The sequence below is a fragment of the Microtus ochrogaster genome, chromosome 8 (genome assembly GCF_000317375.1).
Source record: "Microtus ochrogaster isolate Prairie Vole_2 chromosome 8, MicOch1.0, whole genome shotgun sequence".
Lineage (NCBI taxonomy): Eukaryota > Metazoa > Chordata > Mammalia > Rodentia > Cricetidae > Microtus > Microtus ochrogaster.
Genome location: NC_022015.1, coordinates 84,522,753 through 84,546,530, shown reverse-complemented (window position 1 = coordinate 84,546,530; position 23,778 = coordinate 84,522,753). Strand labels below are relative to the sequence as shown.

Genomic DNA, 23,778 nt, shown 5'->3' with positions numbered 1-23,778 from the left:
AGAGAGAGAGAGAGAGAGAGAGAGAGAGAGAGAGAGAGAGAGAGAGAGAGAGAGACGCTAACCTGGTCCCCCTTGTTCCCTCGAGACAGGGTCTCTCATGGAGTCTCAAGGTCACTGTTCTTTTTTTCTAGACTGGCTGGCCAGGAAGCTTCAGTGATCTCTGCTCCCTACAGCACTTGAGTTACACGTACACGCATAACCATGCCAGGCTTCTCGTGTGGGTGCTGGGGATTTGAACTCAGGTCCTCATCTATGTGCAGCTAGGATTCTTACCCGCTGAGCCTTGCCCCCAATTCCTAGAGTCACCCTTGCCATGCAAAGCCCCCTCTTGTGGCTGCATCCAGGCAATCTTGGCCTAAGACTTCCTGGCCTCTGCTGGGGCTTCGGGAGTGTCCCCGGGTGGCAGGCAGCTCCTCCTTGCTGTCTCATCCTTGCCTGTCACTCTTTCCACAGAGATAACAGAGTAGTTCTTGTATTTGAAATGCTTTCCACCATTGCTTGCTTATTATTATTTTTCTCCCAGCAGGCATCCCTTCCAGTGCAGCTGGGGTTCACCTCTTCTGAGCTGGCTAGTCAGAATCTCAGAGCCTTGCTGCCCTAGCTGTGTTTCCTTCTACGCTGGATAAGATTTTCCTGTGGGAATCCCCGTCCTTCCATAGTCCCCAAGTGTGCTTTGTAATAGACTGGTTTACATGTGTGATCTTGCAAAAGGTGTTCAACTCTTCTTGTCTGGGTTTCCTTCCCTGCAAACCAAGAATAGGAAACAGAATCCCCTAAGACATCTGTGGGGAAGGGCTGTCTGTGATTGGCATACCAGGACAGTACGGTGCCTGGAGCTTAGGCAGTGTTCGGGAAATGTCACTTGTAATGCTGATTTACTAGTGTTCTTGTAAGTGTATGTTCATGTGTAGGGGGTACGTCTGCATGTGTGTGCAAATGTGTGGAGGTCAAAGGGCATCCTCAGTTGTCATATATTCCTTGGGCATTGTCCCACCTTCTTTTTGAGGTGGGGTTTCTGATTTTTACCTAGAATTCGGTTTTGGCAAGCTCCAGGGCTCCTCCTGGCCCCACTCTCCAGCGCTGGCTGCAAACCACCATATTGTTCTCCCGATGGGTTCTGGGAGTTGGACTTAGCTCCTAATGCTTTCCACCGTAGTTGTAGTCTTGAGTCATTTATCGTGTGACTTCACATGGAGTTGCCCTAGTCTAGTATTGAGCAGTAATCCTGGATTCCCTAATCTGGGCCTGAGCAGAGAGGCAGAGGAGAGAGCTCTGCCTGTTTTATATCATGGGTCAGAAATATTCACAGAATATGTGGGAACTGGCCACGGAGTTCGGGATTGTGTGAGGACAGGATTTGATGCATTGTGAAACACAGAACAAGAACAAGTCGGTGCCAGGTGGTGTCTTGGTTAGGGTTTCTATTGCTGAGATAAAATACCATGATCAAAATCAAGTCAGGGAGGAAGGGGTTAGCTTCATCTTATTCTTCCAGGTAACTGTCCATCGCTGAGAGAAACCGAGGCAGGAATGGAATCAGAGACCACAGAGAAATGCTGCCGCTTATGGGCCTGCTCCACATGGCTTGTTCAGCTTTTTTCTTGTATACCCCAGGCCCATCTTTCTGGACAGGGGGAAGGGGGATGGTACCATCCACAGTGGGCTGGGCCCTCCCACATCATCATCATCAGTCAAGGCAGTGGTACATACTCAGTGTTTGGGAATCTGCGAATTCAAGGAAAATTACGTTGCGGTAACACTGAAAAGGGTTTTTAAAAGATTTGAGGGCTGATGTAATAGCTTGGTGGGCAAAGGGCTTGCCCTGAAGCATGAAGACTCGAGACCGGTCTCCAGAACCAGTTTTGAGAAGACAAGAAAGGAGAAGCCGTGTGTGGCGACTAGGGCAGCAGATAGAGTCGGATCCCTGGGATTTGGTGGGTAGACCGCGTAGCGCATGGGGTGTGTCCCAGGCTGGGGAGCGACCCTGATGCCAAACAACAGCAGCAACACAGGTAGGCAGAGCTTCAGGAGTGATGCCTGCAGCTGCCCTCTGACTCCACGTGTACACATACATGTGTGCACCCACAGAGACCACACACACGCACATCTGTACATAGACAAATGAAATGGAGAAGCCCTTAGGAGGCTGGATCTGTGTAACCTTCCAGCTGTGAATCAACTGCAGCCAGGGATGTGAGCTCTTTACCTCCCTCTTTGATGAGCAGCAGTTAGAACAAATGACCCCATGTTCCCAGCAAGGTTTCAGACTCCTGTTTTATGAGCATTTTACTACTCTTGTGTTTGGTAGGTCACATGACCAGCCACACAGAGCCCTTAACTCTGACTTCTCACTGTGAGTACTTGCCTCTCACCTCCTGAATGTCGCTTCACATTCTAAACGTGTCTCAAATTGCAGTTCCCAAGATCCCCAATATAGTGCTCCCTCTTTTTTTTTTTTTTTTTTTCCATTTCTGAGTTAGAATTGGTGGGCAAGGATACGGTAAAGGAAACCTCTGACCCACGTATGCTATCTCAGAAGCTCAGAGCTGTGTCAGAACCCAGGGTGTCCTGGACTGGACCAGGCCAGTCAGGTTGGATTTGGAGAGGCTGGACAAGCAGGAATCATTTAAGCAGGGTGTGCAGGACAAGCAGAAGCCTTAGGAAAAACACTGCAGTGGGGTCAGGAAGTGGCCCTAAAGTTCCACTCCAGAGAGTTTGGGTGTTAACCCTGTACATAATATTCAAGCGCTTGGTCCCTGGAGTGGAGACTGCCGGGTTCAAGACTCCTCAGCCTGACTGCTCAGCTGAGCACGTTCCATTTTAGCCATCAGTGTTACTGACATCTCTGAAGCTACAGAGAACCTTGAACTCGATGTATTATGACCTGGCATGCTGCTGGAGGTATTTCTGTAGCTGTTTTTATTCCTTTATAAGCTTTACTCAGAAATATAAAAACATTTTTAGAGTACAGAAAGTGAGATATGATGCAGTAGACTCCATACCTGACCCAGTTTCCCTCATTATTAATATGTAGGTCTAATTTCATTTCTTATAATAAGCCAGACAATATTCCTAACATCATCAACTAAGGCCCATGTTCTTCAGTGTTCTTAATTTTAATTTTTTTAAAGATTTATTTATTTATTATGTATATAACATCCTGCCTCCATGTATGCCCACTTGCCAGAAGAGGGCGACAGATCTCATTACAGATGGTTGTGAGCCACCATGTGGTTGCTGGGAATTGAACTCAGGACCTCTGGAAGAGCAGTTAGTGGTTAAAAGGGCTCTCTTAACCACTGAGCCATCTCTCCAGCCCCTTAATTTTAATTTTTTGTAATCATGATGCCTTCACATCCCCTTTCTTCTCAGCCCTCCAATTCCTTTCTTGTACACTTTTCCTCTCTAGTTCATGGTCTCTCTTTGGTCATGTGCTTTATAAAGACAGAAATACAACCTGCGTTTCTGTTCAGTGTTGTTTGTATGTATATGATCTCAGGGCTGACCACTTGGTATTGGATAGCCAATCAGAGTGCTCGTGCCTGGGAAGACTGTCCCTCCCTCTTCCCTGTTAGCACACCTTAGTCACCTGTAGCTCTGTGTCTAGGAGTGGGGTCCCATGAAAGCTCCCTCTCCATGTCAGTATGTCTGCTGGTGTTCTTGTTTGGGCAGCCATGTTTTGTGGTATCATAGGAAATGCTTCCTGTCACTTTTAGGACACGACCTCCCAGTTTCTGGTCGTCCTGCTGTTAGAGTTCTTCCACCCTCTCTTCTACAATGTTCCCTGAGCGTTAGGGTCAGGAGTTGTGCTCTGGATCTATCAGCTGGGGCTGGGCTCCCCACAGCCACTTGTCCTCTGCATCCGACCAGTTATGACATTGTGCAGTGGTCTCCATCTATGGCAAAGGGAAGTTTCTTCGATGGGGGAAGGGGAGGACAGTTACACTTATCACTAGCAAGAGCCCATCAGACCATTGCCTTCTATTTAGCCATCACATCCCCTTGGGTTACTCTTGGCTCAGGCAGTTTCATAGACTTTTTAAATTTTTTAATGACATTGATTGTTTTGAAGAATGCTGGGTAGCTCTGCCTCCCTCTCATGATTTTTCTCAGGATTTGAGTGAGATTTGTTTTTGTTTTGGAAAGAACACAGTGGCAGCGAGTTTCCACCCCAGCAGCCCCTGCAGCTCTCCCTGACCTGGGCCCTGCCTGGGGCAGTGACTGTTAGATCTCTCCACGGCACAGCTCTTCCTTTCCTATCCCTTCCACGCTGTTTCCCCATGGGAGTTGTGTTCTGCCTCTCTGAGCAGACAGCTCTCGCAGGTTGCTTTGGGAAAGACAGGAGATCTATGAGCAGGAAGCTTCCAGCCACCTGGGGAAGGGGTGGAAGGCCGGGACCTGATTGGCGGCAGAGGATGAGAATTGACAGAGGACGGAATTTAGTAGCAGAGAGGGAAAAGGTGGCATCAGCATCTGTACTTTCTGCCATGTCACCCTGAGTGAATCATCTTGTCCTGAGTCTTCCTTTGCCTCTTGGTAAAAGTAGGTTGTTGGATCCTGCTTTTTCACCCCAAATGAGGTGAGGCAGGTGTGAGGACTTTAAAGTCATCGAGTGTCCTGTCGTAGCAAAGGCTGGGTGGGCATTCTGAATATTCCAGAAGACCCAGAGCACAGCCATTTCTGAGTGTTTATCATCTTGTCTCACACATGTCTGGGATCTTCCCTGCTCTGAGGTTTTCATTTCACACAGTCCTCCGAGTTTCATGTCTGTCTCCAAGAGGGATGTAACACGGGAAATTGAGACTGGTTCTGGGTGCAGGGTGGGCTCTGTAATGGCTCTGCCTAAGGACACCAAAGGTTGCTGGGATCTCCTCATCCCTGCACTGGAGTTTCAGAGGTGTGGTCCTGCCACTTTATTTACTGTGAAAGTGAACCCACAGCCTCCTGGACACAGCTTACAGCAGTAGGTAGTGTTGTCAGAGGGCCTGAAGCCTCCCCAAACTTTATACCATGCCCTAGAGAAATCTGCATCTCAGGCCTGGATTCTTTGGTTTTGTTATTATTCAGAAAGGGTAGAACTGTGCTTCTGGGGTTCCCTGCACTTCCCCCATTTGCCAATAAGATAAACAAGCCCTGGAAGATTATCACACACACCCTGCCTTTCCCTCAGGCTCCTTCAGCTCTCCCCACTGCCATTCCAGGGTAAATCATTGGCCACTGAAACAGTGGAAGAGCTAGGAAGGCTGGGCATGGGGCACACCAGCCAATAACTGGAATGTGTGTTCTTCATTCCTCAGTTTTCCCTGCAGTAGGAGAAGCAGAGACCACCCAGGCTCTGATGGAATCATCAGAGTGAGAATTAGCAGGAGAGCCTGGAGCAACTCAGCGAGGGCAGCTCTGAGCTATAGAGCAGGCAGCTTTTCAGCCCTCACTGGTGCAAACACTGCCATTCACTTGGTAGTAACCAAACCTTCAAAGACAGCCACAGAAAACGGAAGTCTTTGTTCACCTTGTAAAAGTAGGGAGGTTCTTTTGTCTACACTGATTTAGTTAGGATAAAATACACAAGGGCTTTGTCCTGTTCTTCTGATAAGAGATCCTATTTCTTCGCTTGTGAGTTAGGTGTGTGTGTGTGTCTGTGTGTGTGTCTGTGTGTGTGTTTTGCATGCACACACGTGAGCTTAGGCTGCCAGATGAAGGAAAGGCGGGTAAATGGTCTGGTCTGCTCATTTCTGGTTGAAGGTGAAAGTCTTCCCCAGGCACGGAAGCCTTCAGGTTTAACACACCTTTCTGAAAGGAAATGCTTGCAGAAAAGCAGTTGGTCTCCCCTCTGACCTCTAGGGGTGCTGATTCTGGTCTCTGCTCTGACCTCAGGGAATGCAGACTTTGGTCTCCCCTCTGACCTTGGGGGCAGTTGCCAGCCGTTTAGCTGGCCCTTTTATTCACATGCACAGAAGAGCCCAGAGAGGCGGGTTCCTTTCCTCTCTTTGTGAGTCAGCCTGGCTGGCTTAGCAATCTGAAATGGAGAGTCAGAAGTCTCAAGTTTCTCACTCCCTGTTTAAGGGATGTCCCGTGTTGTCACATGGGTCCTGCTGGCTGTGGTGGCGCACACCTGTGGGGTACACAGAAGAGGGTGGTCTTGAGAGGTGTGCTGAACTCCTAACTCTTTTCAGCAGGCCCACTCAGTGATAATGACGCTGACATTCAGGGCACGATGGCTCAGGGGTTAAGACCCACACCTGTTTCTCAGAGGACCCGAGTTTGGGTTCCCAGGACCCATATGGGACCTCCCACAACCACCTGAAACTCCATCTCCAGGGATCCATTGCTCTCTTCTGGCTTCCGTGGATAACTGCACTCACAAATACGCCCCCCACACACATAAATACACTCACAAACACACCCTCCCCCCACACACATAAATACACTCACAAACACACCCCAGACACATAAATACACTCACATGCACACCCCCCACACACACAAATACACTCACATGCACCACCCCTCACACATAAATACACTCACATGCACACACTCCCCCACACATAAATACACTCACATGCACACCCCCTCACACACACACACATAAATACACTCACATGCACACCCCTCACACACACACACACATAAATACACTCACATGCACACCCTCTCACACACATAAATACACTCACATGCACACCCCCTCACACACACACACACATAAATACACTCACATGCACCACCTGCACACACATAAATACACTTACATGCATACCCCGCACCCCCCTACATAAATACAAAGACTTTTTAGAAAAGAATCCCGAGGTTCTTCATCTGGAGAAAGTGGAAGAATTGCCCGAGGGATTGACTAGGAAGAGATTCTTGACCCCTACTCCTGGGCAATGTTGGGAGGGACTGCATGTTTTAAATTATTTTTGTTTATTGCTTGTCTTAGTGTTTTGAGCTGAGGAATCGTCATGTTCAGGCTCTGATCCCCGTGTCAACCTTTCTAGGACTGGACTCAGGACATGTAACCACATGGCTGCTTGTTAGTATTTTCTGATCAACACATAGTGATTGTATGTTCTTATGAAATACAGTGTGACATTTAAAAACTAGTGAATGTATGTTGTATGACCAGTTGTGGCATTTGGCATATCTGTTACCTGGGACACTTGCTGTTCCTGTGCACTGGGGACATGTCGTATCCTGCCTACCTGCTGCTGTCTTGAAATACTCAGCTGTCAACAATAGTTACTCTGGTTGCCTTACTACACCGGAAGCCATTCCTCATGCCCCACAGCTCTCTGGAAGTGTTAACCATCCTCTCTCCACCCCCGTTACTCACATCATTCCCAGGCTCTAGTAGCCATGACTCCATTGTCCACCTCCATGAGGTCAATGTATAAATTTGAGAACACATGGCATGCATCTTTCTGAATCCGACTTTGACCTCTTAACGTAATGTCCTCCTGTTCCATTCATATTGCTGTAAGAGACCAAATTTCATTCTTTTTGTGGATAAATAATATTCCATTGTGTAGATAGATATAGCATGGTCTTTATCCATTTCTTGGCCATTGGCAGATTGCTCATCAATGTGACTCCATTTCCTTTGGGTGTCTGTCTGTGTTTGGATTGTTAGTTGGAACTGCCATAGTATCTTCTAGAACACTAATTTACATGCTGGACAGCTGAGTCTATGAGTTCTCTTCTTCCAGGAGACTTGCCCCCAGCATTGTAAACTTTTTTATCTTTTATATGACAGCCTTTGGAGATATGATAGCATCTGCCTTTCTAAGTACGTGGCACAAGGATTTCTAATTCAAGGGTTGCACAATTACTTTGGCGATAACCAAGGTCCTGGGCCCACCTAGAGACACCTTTTCCTCATACACTGTCTGTGTTCTCTCTAAAAGCCAAACTCTAGGGGTACTTTCAGAATAGTGCACAAAATTGGCTAAATAAATACCTTGCTTGTAATAACTTCCTGTCTTATCCTAATAGTCTGGGAGGAGCGTGGTAGGTCCAGAAGGGCAGGAACATAGTAGGTCCAGAAGGGTGGGAATATAGTAGGTCCAGAAAGGCAGGATCATAGTAGGTCCAGAAGGGCCGAGGTGCGGACCTTTGCACTCAAGCTAGCTGTTACTTTGAGAGTGCTGCTCAGCATCTCTGAAGCCCAATTTCCTTATCCACCAATGGGAGCGCTGTTGCTCATCCCACTGCCAGGCAAGGGTAACAGCTGGAATAAAATGGCTGATGCATAAGCACCATGCCCAGGGTTAGAATGATACCCAGTGGTGATAAACTTGCTGGAAAACAGGAGTTAACTGGAGGAAAATGAGAGGCTCACAGATTCTTCGCCCCCCCCCACCCCGGCAACAGCAGGTGCTCTTGAAAGAACCTCTCTCTTAATGCCCGAGTGAATAGATTTGGGGCCTTGACATCCATTGCTCTCGGAGATCTTGATAGCATGCATGCCCCTCCTTAATGCCCGTAGAACACGTGAATTTGGTGGTAAACATAGAGAGATCTTATCAGGTAGATGAAAGAATGCAGGTGGCTTGTGATGTTGGGTTCCAGCCTCCAGGTATTCTTCAGATCCAGGCTAAGATGCTAAGAATTTGGGTGGTATGTTTAGCTTGAAACCACACCTGCCCCTGACCAAACCTCACAAGAAGAACCTTGTTCTCCAGAAAGGGGGTCAGGAACACGCTGTTTGCACCATCATGCCTAAACTTTTTTCAGCAAATGAGGACGGGGGACATTCTGTACAGAACAACACGCTAATATATATATATAATATTTTATATATAATATTTTTTATATATAATATTTTTTATATATAATATTTTTTATATATAGTGCTTTTATATAGAAGAACATGCTATTATATATACCGTGCTCTTCCACACGCATCAGCTTCTCACTCTAATGTCCTTCCTATGTCGGGTCTTAGCAGCCTCTCATGAGTTGCCCAGTGCGGTTTTCCTACTTGACAAACATTAAAAAATGTTGTTGCTCCTTGTGTTGGTCAAGTGCAGAGTCCCCGAATGTCACATGGGTTCTAAGGCTCTTCAGCAGCAAAGGAAGTAGCTGGCAGCAAGCAGCTACTGACATTCTCTGGCCAAGGAACCTACAAGAGACACAAACCTTGTGGTTGCTGGAAGCCAGGTGCTGTCTCCCTGCCTCCCTCCTGTCCCTTTGCAATTAGTTCAGGCTCCTGCACCCAGCTCTGAGGCCGGGCAGGCAAATTAGCTCTCATTTTCTGAAAACTGCACTATGGATCTAAGAGAATAATCTCTGTGTGCCCCTTCATTCACACCCAGCTGGTCAGGTCCCCTTTGTCTTACAGACAAGGGAGCAGGTTGTGTGCAGAGGGTTCTCAGGTTCACAGCTTGTTATTTCTAAGCTTTTGCTCATAGTATATGCGAGGAAGTGTGTACGCCATGAGAGTCTCCTCATGGGCCTCCAGTAGGCTAGGTGAGTCCCCAGATTAATAGAAGATGTCTCTGGTGATAGACGGCAGTGAGAAACTGTCCTTACCAACGCATGAGAGTTCTGTGACGGTGGGAGCTGGAACATGAAGTACAATTAGGAAAGAAACCAAACAGACGGCAAGAAATGGAACCTAGTCTTTACAGGGATGCCTGCTGGGATGGGCTGAGTCAGCAAGATGCCACAAATACTGATTGCAAAATCCTAAGTGAAACGGGATTGTGTTTGTGCAATCTGTAGTTCTTGAGAAGTTGAGGCAGAAGACAGCGTGTGTGTCCCCAATGGACTGTTCAGGCTGCCACTGACGCATACGGCTGTGGAGCCAAGATCATGGGGTGTGGTGTGTGTGCCCACCTCATGCTTCTTGAATGGCCGTGTGGCTCATTTTCCACTGTGTGCCAGTAACAGTCGTAACAGTCACACATTCTTGCAAAGAGTTTTCTAGACATTTTTCCTTTTTACCTAAATCTTTTGTTGTTTCTTTTTAGTGGCCCATCCTCAGGACCCTCACCACTCAACAGAGAAGCCTGTTATTCACTGCCATAAATGTGGGGAGCCATGCAAGGGCGAAGTGCTTCGGGTCCAGACCAAGCATTTCCATATCAAATGCTTCACCTGCAAAGGTACAGTACCTCCAGCCTCCTGCCATCAGTATGCATCTGAATGCTACCCCAGGCCCCTGGGTGAGATCTGAATGCTTTAAGAAGTTTTTAACTCATTCTTCTCTAGTTGGGGAGTAGATTAGACTTTAGGGGAATACCAGACCCTCTCAAGGCAAAGTCTTGGGTCATTAATTGAGGTCCTGATCCCGGGGGTGGGGGCTTTGAAAAATACAATGAAGTTTTTGAGATTTTTGTATTCCCTTTCTTCTCTCTATGAAAGAAGAGATTCGCAGTAACTTTGCTACCCATTATTTATGGAAGGACTGGAAAACTTTCCCTATGGGATGGCTGTGACTATGAGATACCTGGTGCTTAGAGAGACAGGTCAGTGGTTAGGAGCACTTTCTGTTCTTGCAGAGGACCCACATGGTGGCTGGAACTCCAGTTCCATAGGATCTGACACCCACTTTGGACTCAGTGAACACATCATGTGTGTGCTTCGTATGTACACATGCAGACAAACGATCATACTCAAAAACTTTAAAAAAACACAAAAATCCCATTAAATAAAAGATTGAACACTAAGTCACTGTGTGTGTGTGTGTCTGTATGTGTGTGGGTGTGACTGTGTGTGTATGTGTATGTGTGTGTGTGTCTCTATGTGTGTCTGTATGTGTGTGTGACTGTATGTGTGTGTGTCTGTATGTGTGTATGTGTCTGTATGTGTGTGGGTGTGACTGTATGTGTATGCGTCTGTATGTGTGTGGGTGTGTCTATATGTGTGTGGGTGTGACTGTGTGGGTGGGTGTGACTGTGTGTGTATGTGTGTGGGTGTGCGTGGGTGTGTGTGTATGTGTCTGTATGTGTGTGTATGTGTGTGGGTGTGTGCGCTCACACATGTCAAGACACAAAAATTTATCCTTCGTACAGAAAAGCAACTCCCATCCAAATGATGTCCTTAACACTGTTGCCCATGAGACCATGTCCTGCAGCTCACACAGGCTGGCTAGTTAGTGTAGGTACTCTGAAATGCCATATCAGTGTACGTCAGGGGAAGGAGAGTACTTGGTGTGTGTTTTGAGACACGGGTCACTGGGCTTCCGGAAGTGTCTGGGTGCTCGGGATATTCATGTGAGCAATGCAGGGAGAGAGGAATGTGAACCCCTGAGCCTGCTCCCTGGTGCATGCGAGCAGAGCAGGAAGAGAGGAACGTGAACCTCCGAGCCTGCTCCCCATTCATGTGAGCAATGCAGGGAGAGAGGAATGTGAACCTCCAAGCCTGCTCCCTGGTTTCCCTTTGCGCCTCCCTGTGCTCAGCACCTCGTTCCTGGACACCAGGCTTCCCTTTCAGCATCCTAGGTGCGAACTCTGCTCTGCTACTTAAGCCACCTGTTCCTACAACTAAATTTATTTAAAAGAAGTGTTTTAATGCATGTGTTATATACAGGGATTATTTGATCCTTCTTGTTAAGAAACCTCTGGAGTAAGTATGATCAGCTGGAGTTTTCCCACAGCCCGCGTGATCCTTAGAAAGCGTGGGCCATTCCCAGGGTGCCAAGTGTACAGTGCACCATAAAGCCGAGTCCTGATTTGCCAGTAGGCAGTGAGGCCAAGTCACATGTCTCTCTGTGGCTCAGTGCCCTATTTATGAAATTACATACTGAACCATGTGCTAGCACATAGGCTTGCATGTGCTGTATCCAGGTAACCACAGATATATACAGCACAGAACCTGGATGAGCTCGGCTTCCTAGAGAGCGTGTCTGAGAAACTGGGTTCTGATTCTACTCAGTTTGGATAACTTGGAGTCAGCATTTTATTTTGACCTTTTGTTCATCAGTTTCCAGAGACACAGCCTCAAGAAGTCGATCAGACACGAAATAAATACAACAAAGCAGCCAAGCACGTCATATGTCTGGTACTTCCAGTAAACTCGGACAATGTCAGCTTCAGACCTGGTGGTCACTGTACCTACTTTGAGGGACTCAAACACAGTCCCCTGTCCCCTGATGACTCCTTGGTTTCCTTATTCTCTAGTTTAAATCCGGTGGCTGAGTATAGCTTCTCTACATTGGAAAACTGCACCGTGTACCTTGCTTCCTGCTGTAAATGAGTTCCTAAAGGTTTGAGTTTTTTCCTTAGACTGAATTCTATTTTTAGAGCATGTGCTGTTTCTTAGGAATTATTTGGCAATTTAACAAAAAGTTGCTAAAGCGAAGAGCTCATCTATTCTTGTCAGTTTGTATCTTCTCACACTTAGTCTGTCAGGATTTGCTACTTTGTGTCCCAGCCCTATGGGGTTTATGTTTTCCTGTTGAAGGTGATGGAAGCTCCCATAAGACACCATGCAGGGGATCTGTGGCTTTCCCAAACATTCTAAAGATGCATCAGTACTCAGAGCCATGTATGCAACTCAAACTATTCTAATAGACATGTTAGAAAGGTGACAGGGGGCAGGCACACTTTGTTTTCATAATATATTTCTGTGTCAAAATAATATTTTAGTTAGAACACAACTGTAGCATGAATAATAAAAACCCAGAGACAGATATTGGGGTTCAAGCTGAAGATCAGAAAAGTAAAGCAGCTAGCCACTAGAGAGTTCTTATCTCTACCAAGGCTTAGGCAAACAAAGGGGTGATTCTATATTCAGAGTGACTGTAGACTGCAATGCTCTCCACCAAGCCTAAAGCTGCAATGAACTCTTGTCTGCTTCTGCCTTATATACATCTCTCCACCAAGGCGTATCACTCCTGTCTCCACCTTCCTAGTGCTGGGATTAAAGGCGTGTGACTACCAAGTGCTGGGATTACCTGTATGTGAGTTTTGTTTCTCTTTTTAGACAGATTCAATCTCGTGTAGCCCAGGGTGGCCTTGAGTCTGAGATTAAAGGTGTGTGTCACCTCTCCCTGGCCGCTAGTGGCTTAGCTCTGCACTCTGATCTCCAGGCAAGCTTTACTTGTTAAACCACAAATAAAATATCACTACATGCAACTATTGAGCTATCTGCCTTTTTCTCACTCTGGCTGGACACACGTCAGTTTAGACTCTTCCTACTGTGAGTGCCTAAAAGCCACCTGTGGGTACATGGTCACTACTGAGCCATGCCACAGATTCCTGGAAACTTTCACCCTTTGTGGTCTCTCATTCCAAATTCTTTCTGGGGTCAAATTCTCAGACTTCCCGTAGAAGGCCAAGTGTTGCTTCAGTTCACATTGGCCATTACTGTTTCCCAACCACTGGCCCCAGGCAGTGGGGATTTTTATTGTTGTTTGTTTTTAGCAGATTTTACTGTGTATCTGGAGGTAGAGTGTGAACTGGTGGGGAACAGGTGGCAGCAGCCGTCAGGCTATCTGCAGCTCCGTGAACTTCTCGTTGGTCAGGGTCTGTCTTCTGCCTCTTCATCCTTTCCTTTCTTTGCTTCATTTTTCTTGAATTTTTAAAAAGGTATTGTATGCTTATAGACGGTTTGTTTACATGTGTGTCTGTGCACCACATACGTGTAGTAACCACAGCGGCCAGGAGAGGTCATTGAATCCATGGAACTGGAGTTACAGACTGTGCAAGCCACCATGTGGGTACTGGATTTGAACCCAGGTCCTCTGGAAGAGAAATCAGTGCCTTACTGGCTGAGCCATCTCTCCTCTCCCACTTCTTTTTTCAATTAAAATGTTTTTAGAGCAATTTTAGACTTACAGATTTTTTTTTTTAAAAAAGCAGGGCCATTTTTGAATCTGCTATCTTTTGATAGGACTCAATAACCCTCCACAGAGACATCCCTACAACCCCTGGGATCAGGGTGAGGGGGTCTGTAGGGGGCAGCAGTGCTGTCTTTACCAGGTACCTGGAGTCCTTACACACCAGTTTCATGATTTTCCAGTCACAGCCCCCGAAATCTAGCTGTGCTGTTCAGATAACTAGTGAGCCAGGTCCTGGGATGGAAGATTCCAGGCCAGAGCACTTTCCAGACCAGCAGGGCTTTTGTCAAAGCTGGCTCAGTGCTGACTGAGCTCTGCCCGCCCCCCTTGCTCTCACCCCTCACCCAGGCCACTCCCCCACCTCCTCCACACATGCGCACATTCCGTCCACAGCTTTAGTTCTTGAGGGTTGTTTTCTGCAAACAGAGAGAGCTAGATCTCAGTGACAGAGGAAAGATGAATGATTTCTGCTTTTTAAAAAATGGCCTTGAGAGAAGGGAGAAAGGACACTGGCCAAACAGGTAACAGCCTGAGAAAGGGCGGCTACGGGGGACAGAGACAACACAGAAGGAAGAGTTGAAAATTGAAGTGGAGACCCTAGAGTTACTGGAAACAGACTGGCCCAAAGGTTCCCTTAGCCCTCAGGGTAGCCTACCAGATCCAGGGCATTCTTCTTAATGCTTTAGAATTTTCTAGTATTTTAAAAAAGAATGAGTCTAGGGTATTAACCCTAAAAATATTTAAGAAAAACAATATTCATTATGACGACTGATATATCAAAATACTGAATAAAATACCTACTATGTAATGGAACCAAATTATAAATTGTGAAAGATCCTTAGATGTACCTGATGCTGATAAATTTGTCCTTCTTAGAAGCCATTCCTCCCAGAGCAGAAAACTGCAGAAATACCAGCAGGTCCACACCCACATGGAGAGGAATGCCCTGCAGGTGTTGGGGCTGCTGACTCTCCTGTAGGGCACAGAACACAGCCACATTGTAACAGTGACTTCCAAGAGGGAAGGTATCCAGGCCTCTGTTGCTATTCACAGGGCCACCGCAGGCCTGTCAGAAGTTCAGGTGCAGGAACTCAGGCTAACACATGTACTTGGGCTGTCCTTCCTTCCCTTAGGTTTTCCTGTCACGTGTTCACAGGCTCACCGGTTTAGGGTCATTTTGTGGCTCAATGGAGAACTGGTAAAACTCCAGAAATATGGAAGCAGTTTCTTATAACCCCCACCTCTGCCAAGAGCTGAGCCCAGGCTTTCAACAGCAACTTGGGAAAATCCTAGGCATTCAGATACAGATGAGGAGGTGGGAAGTACCAAGACTCAGGGACCATAAATTCACATGCGTGAGCTCCCTTCTCACTGTGAGCGAGAAGCCAGATTCATGTCATTGTCCCCTGGGAAAGTATTGGCCTGAGTGTTGGAAAATTTATATTTGTAGCCTATACTGTGTTATTTTATCAAATAAACGCAATGAAAATCTTTTAAAATATTCAGTTTTAAGTTCCAAACTGGAATAAGATAAGTGTTCAGTACATATACCAAATGAATGAATGAAATGTTTATAGTTCAGTGATAGACTAATTATAGATCATTACTCCTAAATTACTCCATCTCAGAGACTAAGACTTGATTGCGTTAATGTTTGGGAGTGGGGCAAAGAAGTTGTTTGTTTGTATGCTTCCCAGCATGGCATTTCTTACACAGTGAGAAAATTATTAGCTTAAAATTATTTTTCACTCTATCTAATGTCATGAAACCAAAGGTCTTTATAACCTCTTAAGTCCCCAGGAGTGATACCGCCATTCACACTTACCTATACTGTTTAATATTTCTCTGAAATAGTCTTGGTATTTTTCCTTAGATTGTTTCTATGTGGAGAAGTGACACTGACAATCGATTTTTTTGCCCTGTTATACACTTGCTTTTCCAAATAATTATACTTCTTAAGAAGAGTGCTGACTTCAGCAGACATTGCGGGACTGGGGCTGTCGCTAAGTTGGTTGGCTGCATACCCAGCATTATGGAGCCCTGGGTTCAGCTCCGAGTGCTTTATAAATGCATCGTGGTGGCGCTTGCCTGGCAGTCCCTCAGGATGACACTCAGGAAGTGGAGGCAGGGGAATCAGAATCTCAGGGTCATCCTCAGCTGAGCAGCGAATTTGAAACTAGCCTGGACTACACGAGACTCTGTCTCCAAAAAAAGTAAATTAGAAAAGGACATTAAGTAAATAGCAGTAGTGAGTGGATGGCCAAACATGGTCAAGGCGATACCTGAACGACACAGGCTATGACATCATGTTATCAAACACTTTGACTGCTATGGCAGTTTTACTCTGCCACTAATTACATTGAGGGAGTGAATTTTTTTTTATCAGCATTTGAAAGTCATGTAGGAGCTGACTGTACCTAGGGTATCCCCCCGCCTACCCCTTATTTTGTTCAGAGCAATGATTTTAGATTTTATTCCTGTTTTTTATTATTGTGTGTGTCTGTATGAGCATATGCCTCATATGCGTGGTGCCCACGGAGGCCAGAAGAGGGCCTCAGAGCTCCTGGGGCTTCCTAAAAACTGAGCCAACTCTCCATCCCCAAAGCAAGGGTTTTGATTGTGTCTAGTGAAGTATTTTACACCAACGAGAGAAAAACAACAAAACTCAGAGTCTTTGATAAGATCTACCAAGACCTTAAAACTTTTTGACCACATTTAAATACAAAGAGAAACACTTGGTGTGGCCTTCATTAGTGGTGGAAGCAGCATTTAGATGTAGCTTCAGTGGCCTGAACACTGTTGTCCTCAGTCCCTCTCCCTGGAGACTTGCTGCTGGCCACAGAAACTAGAGAAAGGTGTTTGTGATGAATCTGGGGCCTGCAGGTAATTTTCCGTTATGTCTAGAAGTTTCTAGAACTAAGTTTCACTTTACGAGTGTCACAGTAGCAGAACCTTCAGAGAGGAGGTGGGAGAGCCCCGTCAAAGTCGTGCGTTAGGAGGCTCCATGTATCACACAGTTTGAAAGCTGGAGATGGGTTTGACATAAACTCCTCAGAGCGGAGTTTCTTGGTGGTCTGCCCTGGTTCTGGTAGACCAATCAGCATCCGGCCTTCTCCCCAGCCTTACTGACTGCTCCAGTCAGCTCTTGATGACCTGTCTGGAGACAGGGTCATGACTACTAATACAGAGGCAGAGGAGGGTACCCCAGTGTGCTTGTGAATTCTCAATCCAGCAGAAGAAGTCAGGACCCAGAATTTGCTCCCACACAGCTGCCCTGGGATATCCCAGGCCCATCGTGAGGTACTGGCTGCAAAGAGTTCTCAGACAGAAAAGAGGCAGGATGATGTAGGGTTGCACAACTATGGTTTGTTGAATGATGTACAGACCAAACCATGCTGCTGTGACAATGCAAGCACAATTGAGTCTCTGCAATTTGGGGAGGAAAGATGAGCCTGTGCGTGGTTTAGGGCAAATGTGACTTCATCCTTGCTGGAAAGCTCCGGGTTTATCTAAGGTGGACATCACAGCGCTAGGGACATCCCTGGACATCTGTCCAGCCATAAAGCTCCACACACCACAGCCACTGTGAGCGTGCATCACTCATACCTCTGCTCATTGTCCCTCCTAGTAGTTTGTCCACTTTAAATGGCTTGCTAGAAAACGATGGTGGAAAATGGGACGAGGGTTTCTCAGGGACACTGTTAGAGTTACAACTCAAGATGGCTGCAGCCTTGTGGTTCAGGATCAGTCATTGGTCTCTACCACGAGTTCAGGGTGGAAAACTAAAGTCGCAGTGGACGACTCTATCGGCATTTGTGAATCCGGATCATCAATGGGAACATTTGCTTACTCAGCAAGCACTCTTAGAGTGCTCAGCTACACAAGTAAGTTCTGCGTGATTAAGTTGTGCATGTTAATTAGGACTTGCCTGTGCCTTCGCAAGGGTGTTAGTCAGAAATCCATACAATCATGCAGATACGACTCAGCCACAGTGATGGGTAAGATCAAGGGACAGTGACAGACAGGCTCTGTGTGAGAGATGATGCAAGCTCACAGCACTAAGGCTGCCGTGAGGTTCTTGTTGTGAAAATACCCCGAAGAAAGCAACTTGGAGGAGAAAGGGTTTATTTTGGCTCCAATTTCAAGGTCCATCCAGCATGGTGGTGGATCATGGCAGCAGGAGCTCATCGTGCTCATGGTCCGGAAACAGAGAGTGATGGATGCATTTTACATTAACATGGTCACAAGACTGTGGAGACAAGAGGTGAAAGGTGATGGTTTAAAAGGGAAGCCCTCGAGCTGCTGAGGGATGGAATATGCTCAGGAGCAGACTTGACCTGGAATCCCCTGGGAATGGGTCTCTGAACATGCCTCTAGGAGAGTATCTTGATTGCTTTAAGTGAGATGGGAAGGGCTTACCCATGGGGGTGGCACCGTTTCACGGGTCCTGGCGTGTGTATGGTGGAAAAGACATCTGAGAGGCACCATTTATTCGTTCATTCTTCTCCCAGAAGGAACAGAGGCCAGGGGCAAGGGAAGGGGCAGGTGGTCAGAAGGGTCTCTCCATTCACTGCCACCTCCAAGAGGAAAAGTTTGAGCTGCTATGAAAACAACAACAACCAAACCAAAACACCAAAGCCAAAACAGCATAGGCTTCGTTAGCCCAAAGAGCAGATTTACAAAGCACGATTAATAAAAACTCAGAGATAGAAATTGGGGTTCAACCGAAAGACCAGAGAAGCAAAGCAACCAGCCACTGGCTCTTACCTCTACCTCAATCTAAAATGGCAATCCTGCCTCCAAGAATCTCAGAATGAGACTGTGTCTGAGAGCTGTCTCCTCTCGTTTATAATCCTCTCTAGGGCTGCGATTAAAGGCATGCACCACTGGAATTAAAGTCACGCACCTCCTTGTTTCTATTGCAAACTAATGTGGCTATTGGGATTAAAGGTGTGTGTCACCACTGCCTGGTCTGTAGGGCTGATCAGTGGGGCTGTGTTACTCTCTGATCTTCAGGCAAGTTTTATTTATTTATTAAAATACAAATGAAATATCACTACAGATTTACTTTTTTTCTTTTTTACTAAAATTGACTTCATTTCTGCAGAAGTAAGCCTGGGAATATTGACACGTGAGATCTTCACATCCTGGCCCTGTGAAATGCGCAGCATCTCACAGCCATCAGGTCAGAGTTCAGGGCTACGGGGTCAAAGGCCACGGCAGTAGTTACTCTTGCAGTTGTTATCACTGAGTACCTGACGAGGAGGGAAGGTGGCAGGACCACGGGGCAGCTACGTTCAGTATCCGTAGAAACCAGACAAGATGTGCGCCCAAGCTATACAGCCTGGATGCCCGTCCTTAGAAACTCACTTCTCCAGCAAGGCTGGGCCTCCTTAGAGGTCCCACAGTCTTAGAGAACACCAGCCCCAGCTGGCAAGTAAGGATTCAGGTACATTTCACATCCAACCCCAACAGTTGTATATGGTACAGTAAGCTTGGGAAAACTGGAGATCTGGAGGGCAGAAAGCTGGGCAGGTACAGGTGAGTGAGAGATGCGCGCGCCCTCTCGGGTCACGCAGAACTCAGTGGTCTGGGATGTTGCTGAGGGGACAAGAGGTGTCCACCAAGCATGCATATTCCCTCACAGCTTCCTAATCCACCAGGACCAGAAAGAGGCTGTGTGCTCCGTGTGGGCAGGAGGCGTAGGGGACAGAGGTGGGCTGTGGTTGGTAGGACATCGATTCTGGCACAAAATTTCTAATAGGAATAAAGGACACCATAGTGTTTTCTTATCATTTAAAAGATGGCATTTTCGGGCTTGTGAGACAGCTCGATGTGTAAGGACGCTTGCCACAGAGCAGGACACCCTGAGCTAGGGTCTCCGGACCCACATGGTGTCCGAGAGAACCAACTCCTGAAAGATGGACTCTGCCCTCCACGTGTGTGCTGTGACACACACACACACACACACACACACACACACACACACACACACACACTAACCATCATAAAAATTTAAAGATAAAAGATGGCACGTTAGTGTTAATTATAAAAGCTTTATTTCTTTTCAAAGGAATGGAGCTAGTTTTCTATGTTATTTTTAGTTACATCATTTGAGACTTCTGAACACTGATCGTCTGTGGGCGATATCCTATCACGTGAGCACTTCTGGGTTAGTGCTGGCAGACACCCTCCCATAGAACCCACATTCCAGCAGATAATTGTCACTTGGCTATGGGTTAGAGAGTGTGGGAAAATGGTATTTAGATAGCTTTTAAGAACTTCTTGCCCAAATGGCTATCAAACTCCATAACGAGCCTCTTTAATGCCCATCTTCTTCTTGAAGTAGATTGGTGCTGCCAGGAGCAGTCGTGTCTCATTGTCATGAAAAGCCCTACGTTATTAAAACATTTAAACATTTAAAACATTTAAAATGCCATATTTTTTAGTCTTGAAAAGATATGAAGAATGCCTTTCTGAAATATATCTATGCACATCTAGAAAATCTAACTCACATGACTACAAGCTTGACTATTATCAATGATTATCCATTAACAACCTATATTTCCTAATTATACATTACATTTTAAAAATGAACTACATAATCACAATACCTTAATCAAGATTAGAAATATGCATATACATATAACAAAATTGACCTTAAAATCCATACCAATGCAAATTATTCATATCTATATCATATCCCCCTTTAAATGTAAAAGAACATTTATCAACTATATTAGGGAATATGGGTGCAGTTATTTCTCTCCAAACTGCTTCATGCTGAATGGGGGCGCTGTTATTTAGGTCATGTTGTAATAGGAGCGGCGGGGCTGTGTCCCCGGCACCCCGGCCGCCTGGCTAGCTTATGCCCCGAAATAACAACACACAAACTGTATTCTTTTAAACACTGCCTGGCCCATTAGTTTCAGCCTCTTAACCCATTTCTAATAATCTATGTAGCACCACAAGGTGCGCTTACCAGGAAAGATTCAGCATGTCTGACCTGGTGGCTGGCTGCATCGCCTGCCTCAGAGAGCAGAGCTATCACATCTGCCCCGGAGAGGGGAGCTTGGCGTCTCTGAGCTCACTTCCTCTTCCCTCCAGCATTCTGTTCTGTTTACTCCACCCACCTATGTTCTAACCAATAAAATGGGCCAAGGCAGTTTCTTTATTTTTTAACCAATGACCTTTCTCCATCAAGGTCTTTTATGGTATAACCTGTTGCTAGGTTCATCTCAGTTGGCAGTTGAGCAAAGCAATTTTTTGAGGGTGTTTACAGCAACCTTTTAGGAGGGTGTGGTCTATCATACCATATTGGGATAGAAACAATCCACAGGGTCTCATCTTCTGTGAAAACAAAAGAAGAAACTCCTTTCCAAAGCATCATATCCTTAGACCCAAATTTTGAAGTCATAATACCCTTTTGGTTCAGTTTGGCAGCCCATACAATAAAATGTCTCTTTGTAATTAGCTCCTTTACAGTCAAAAGATTTTAAAGAAAACACAATAATACAAAGAATCCAGACTCTCTGTGAATTTTTCATTTTTACATGGCTTATTTTTACTCTATCAGTTTATTTTGTCTCTTTAAAGACTTTACCCTTTTAACTTTATTTTTTATATATATTTTTTCTCTCTCAAGCCTACGTACATTCATCCAACAGTGTGATCCCTTTAGTGGTCTTTTATGTCTGAAATCTGTTTTATTGTGAATCTGTAATTTTTTTTACTATTTAGGAGCATTCCTTAAAATGTTAAGCACGTCTTAAAAACTTAAGTTGTACCATGTAGGGGTAATATGGTACTGCCTGTTTACTGCCAGTCTGAACCTTAATTGTGCTGTTATTACGGTAATTACGATAGTTTCTGCCTGAGACCAGCACAGTTCAGCATGGCGGAGCTGAGCCGCTCCTGCCTCAGAGCCATTTGGTGCCCCTGAGCCACACACAGTTCCAGGCACACAGCAGTCCACAGTGAAGCAAGCACCCTCCAGCGGGCTGTAGCTCACCTCATTTGTGCTTTTCCTGTGCTCATTTTCAGTCCTAAAACTTTATGTTAAGGTAATTTCTGCTATGGTGAAATACTTTCATGCTTGTGTTAGAATTCTGGATGGCACCTTTATTTCTTGAGCTGCTCATAAGCAAGTTTGTTTGCACATGAAATTTTACAACATGTTCTAAGATACTGTGTTGTCAACAATTTAGGTTTATTGAACAGCGGTTCCGAAAGCACCCCTTCTCACCAGGCCTCTTAAGATCATATCTCCAAATTCTGTGTTATCTAGAAACCCCCAAAAGCATTACTTTGGAGCCCATCCCACTATCTGGTTGGCTTTGTATCTTCCCTCGCAGAAATGATCATGGATTCTGATTTGCATTTCGAAGCCCATGAAAAGCCATTGCGATCCAGTTTTGAGGCTTAGCATCTGAGTCTAAGCACTTGCAAGAGTTATTTCTGGCAGAAGCGGCCCCCGCACATCGTTGTTGGCGAGAGTTGTTCTGCTATTTTGAGCACTGAACTACAACAACGGCCCTTCTGAGCCACCTTCTGAGGCCACTTCAAGCACACTGTTCTGCATCCAACGCTGAAGGATGTCTGAGTGGTGGGGACGATTGCAAGACACAGCCTTTCTTGTCTTGATAAAGTAAAACCGTGAGGAAAATAAATGTAAAGAAATCACTGGAGGAGCTGGGAGGATGTTTCTGTGGCCGAGGGCCTGAGGTTGAACCCTCAGCACCCACTTGAGCTTGTCTGCCTGTGACCCCAGAACCAGGAAAGCAGAGACAGGAGCATCATCAGGCTTGCTGGCACACACTTCAGAGACCAGAGGAGGGTGCTGGGGTCCCGCTCCGTCACTCTCCATCTTATTCCTTTGACACAGGTCTCTTGTTGAGCCTTAGCTGGATGGAGCAGTACTGGGTCTTACGTATTCTAGGCAAGTGTTCTGCCGCTGAGCTACAATCCCAGCTCCTCGTGCCGTGTCCTGTGATGGACTGACGGCCATCTTCCCTAGAAAGTAAAGAGGACCCACCAAAGGCTGCAAGTCCCCATTAAAATTCCTAAGGCTCATGTTTCCCAGGTCTTGTCTCAGTGCTCTGAGCTGGCCAGGCTCACTTGCAGTCAGCAGCCCACAGAGAGAGGCAGCCCCCAGCTGCAGACAGACGGGGAAAGGTCTTCCACCTGACATCCCTGCACTCACCTTCACACAGGTTAAAGTCTGGCTCTTTTTGCAAAAACTCTTTTGTATGAGGTTTTGACTGGCTGGTGGAACATCACTGGGATTGTTGTGGCATCCAATGAGCTGCGGCCTTGAGAAGGCTGGAGACGCTTCGGCAGCCCAGCTCACGCCATTGGAGCTCCGTTCTCCCCCCCACCCCCACACCCCCGGGCCTTCCGCCTCCACACTTTGTTCCTCTCCTGTTCCAGGGTATTTTTGCAGCCCAGGCAGCTCTTGTTCATTTGTTATTTTAAGATTTAAGCTTTTTTAAAAAAATGGGCCTGTTACTAATTTCACAACTTTCATATAAAAATTCTTGGATGTACGACTCCCCACTTAACCAGTAAATTTTCCTCGTCGGTTTATAGAGGGTGGATTCACGAATGTAACATCAACCAGGTTGTGCCTGGCTGTTGGTAGCCAGGCTTCCGGGATGGTGAAGCGAGCACTGAGAGTGAGGAGCGCTTTAATAATTGATCCTGGAAAAGAAGGCCTGGGCCTTTGTGCTGGCAGCCAGGGGTTTTAATGAGAGGAATCTGTAGTTTTCCTTGGAATTATGTCAATTAGACTAGTATACATATTTCCATTTGAATTTAACCTCACCAGCTGAGATTGTGATCGTGAAGATGGGGAATGTTTGTCTTGTGCTTTAGCCCTAGAGCTCCTTAGGACAAAATATCTAGAGGTAGTGAGATGACACGGCTAAAGGGCACCTGCAGTGTGAGCCTCAGCAGCTCTCAGGGCTAAAGGGCACCTGCAGTGTGAGCCTCAGCAG

General features: G+C 46.2%; 1 protein-coding gene across 6 annotated transcripts in view; it reads left to right on the top strand.

The window, feature by feature from the left end:
• Nucleotides 1–23,778, top strand: part of Ablim1 (actin binding LIM protein 1) — a 289,746-nt gene that overhangs the window by 142,096 nt on the left and 123,872 nt on the right. For all 6 annotated transcript variants that reach the window (XM_026781437.1, XM_026781439.1, XM_013348149.2 and 3 more), the window contains exon 2: nt 9,972–10,106. In XM_026781437.1, coding sequence (XP_026637238.1) covers nt 9,972–10,106 — 135 coding nt within the window. The remainder of the gene's footprint in view (nt 1–9,971; nt 10,107–23,778) is intronic.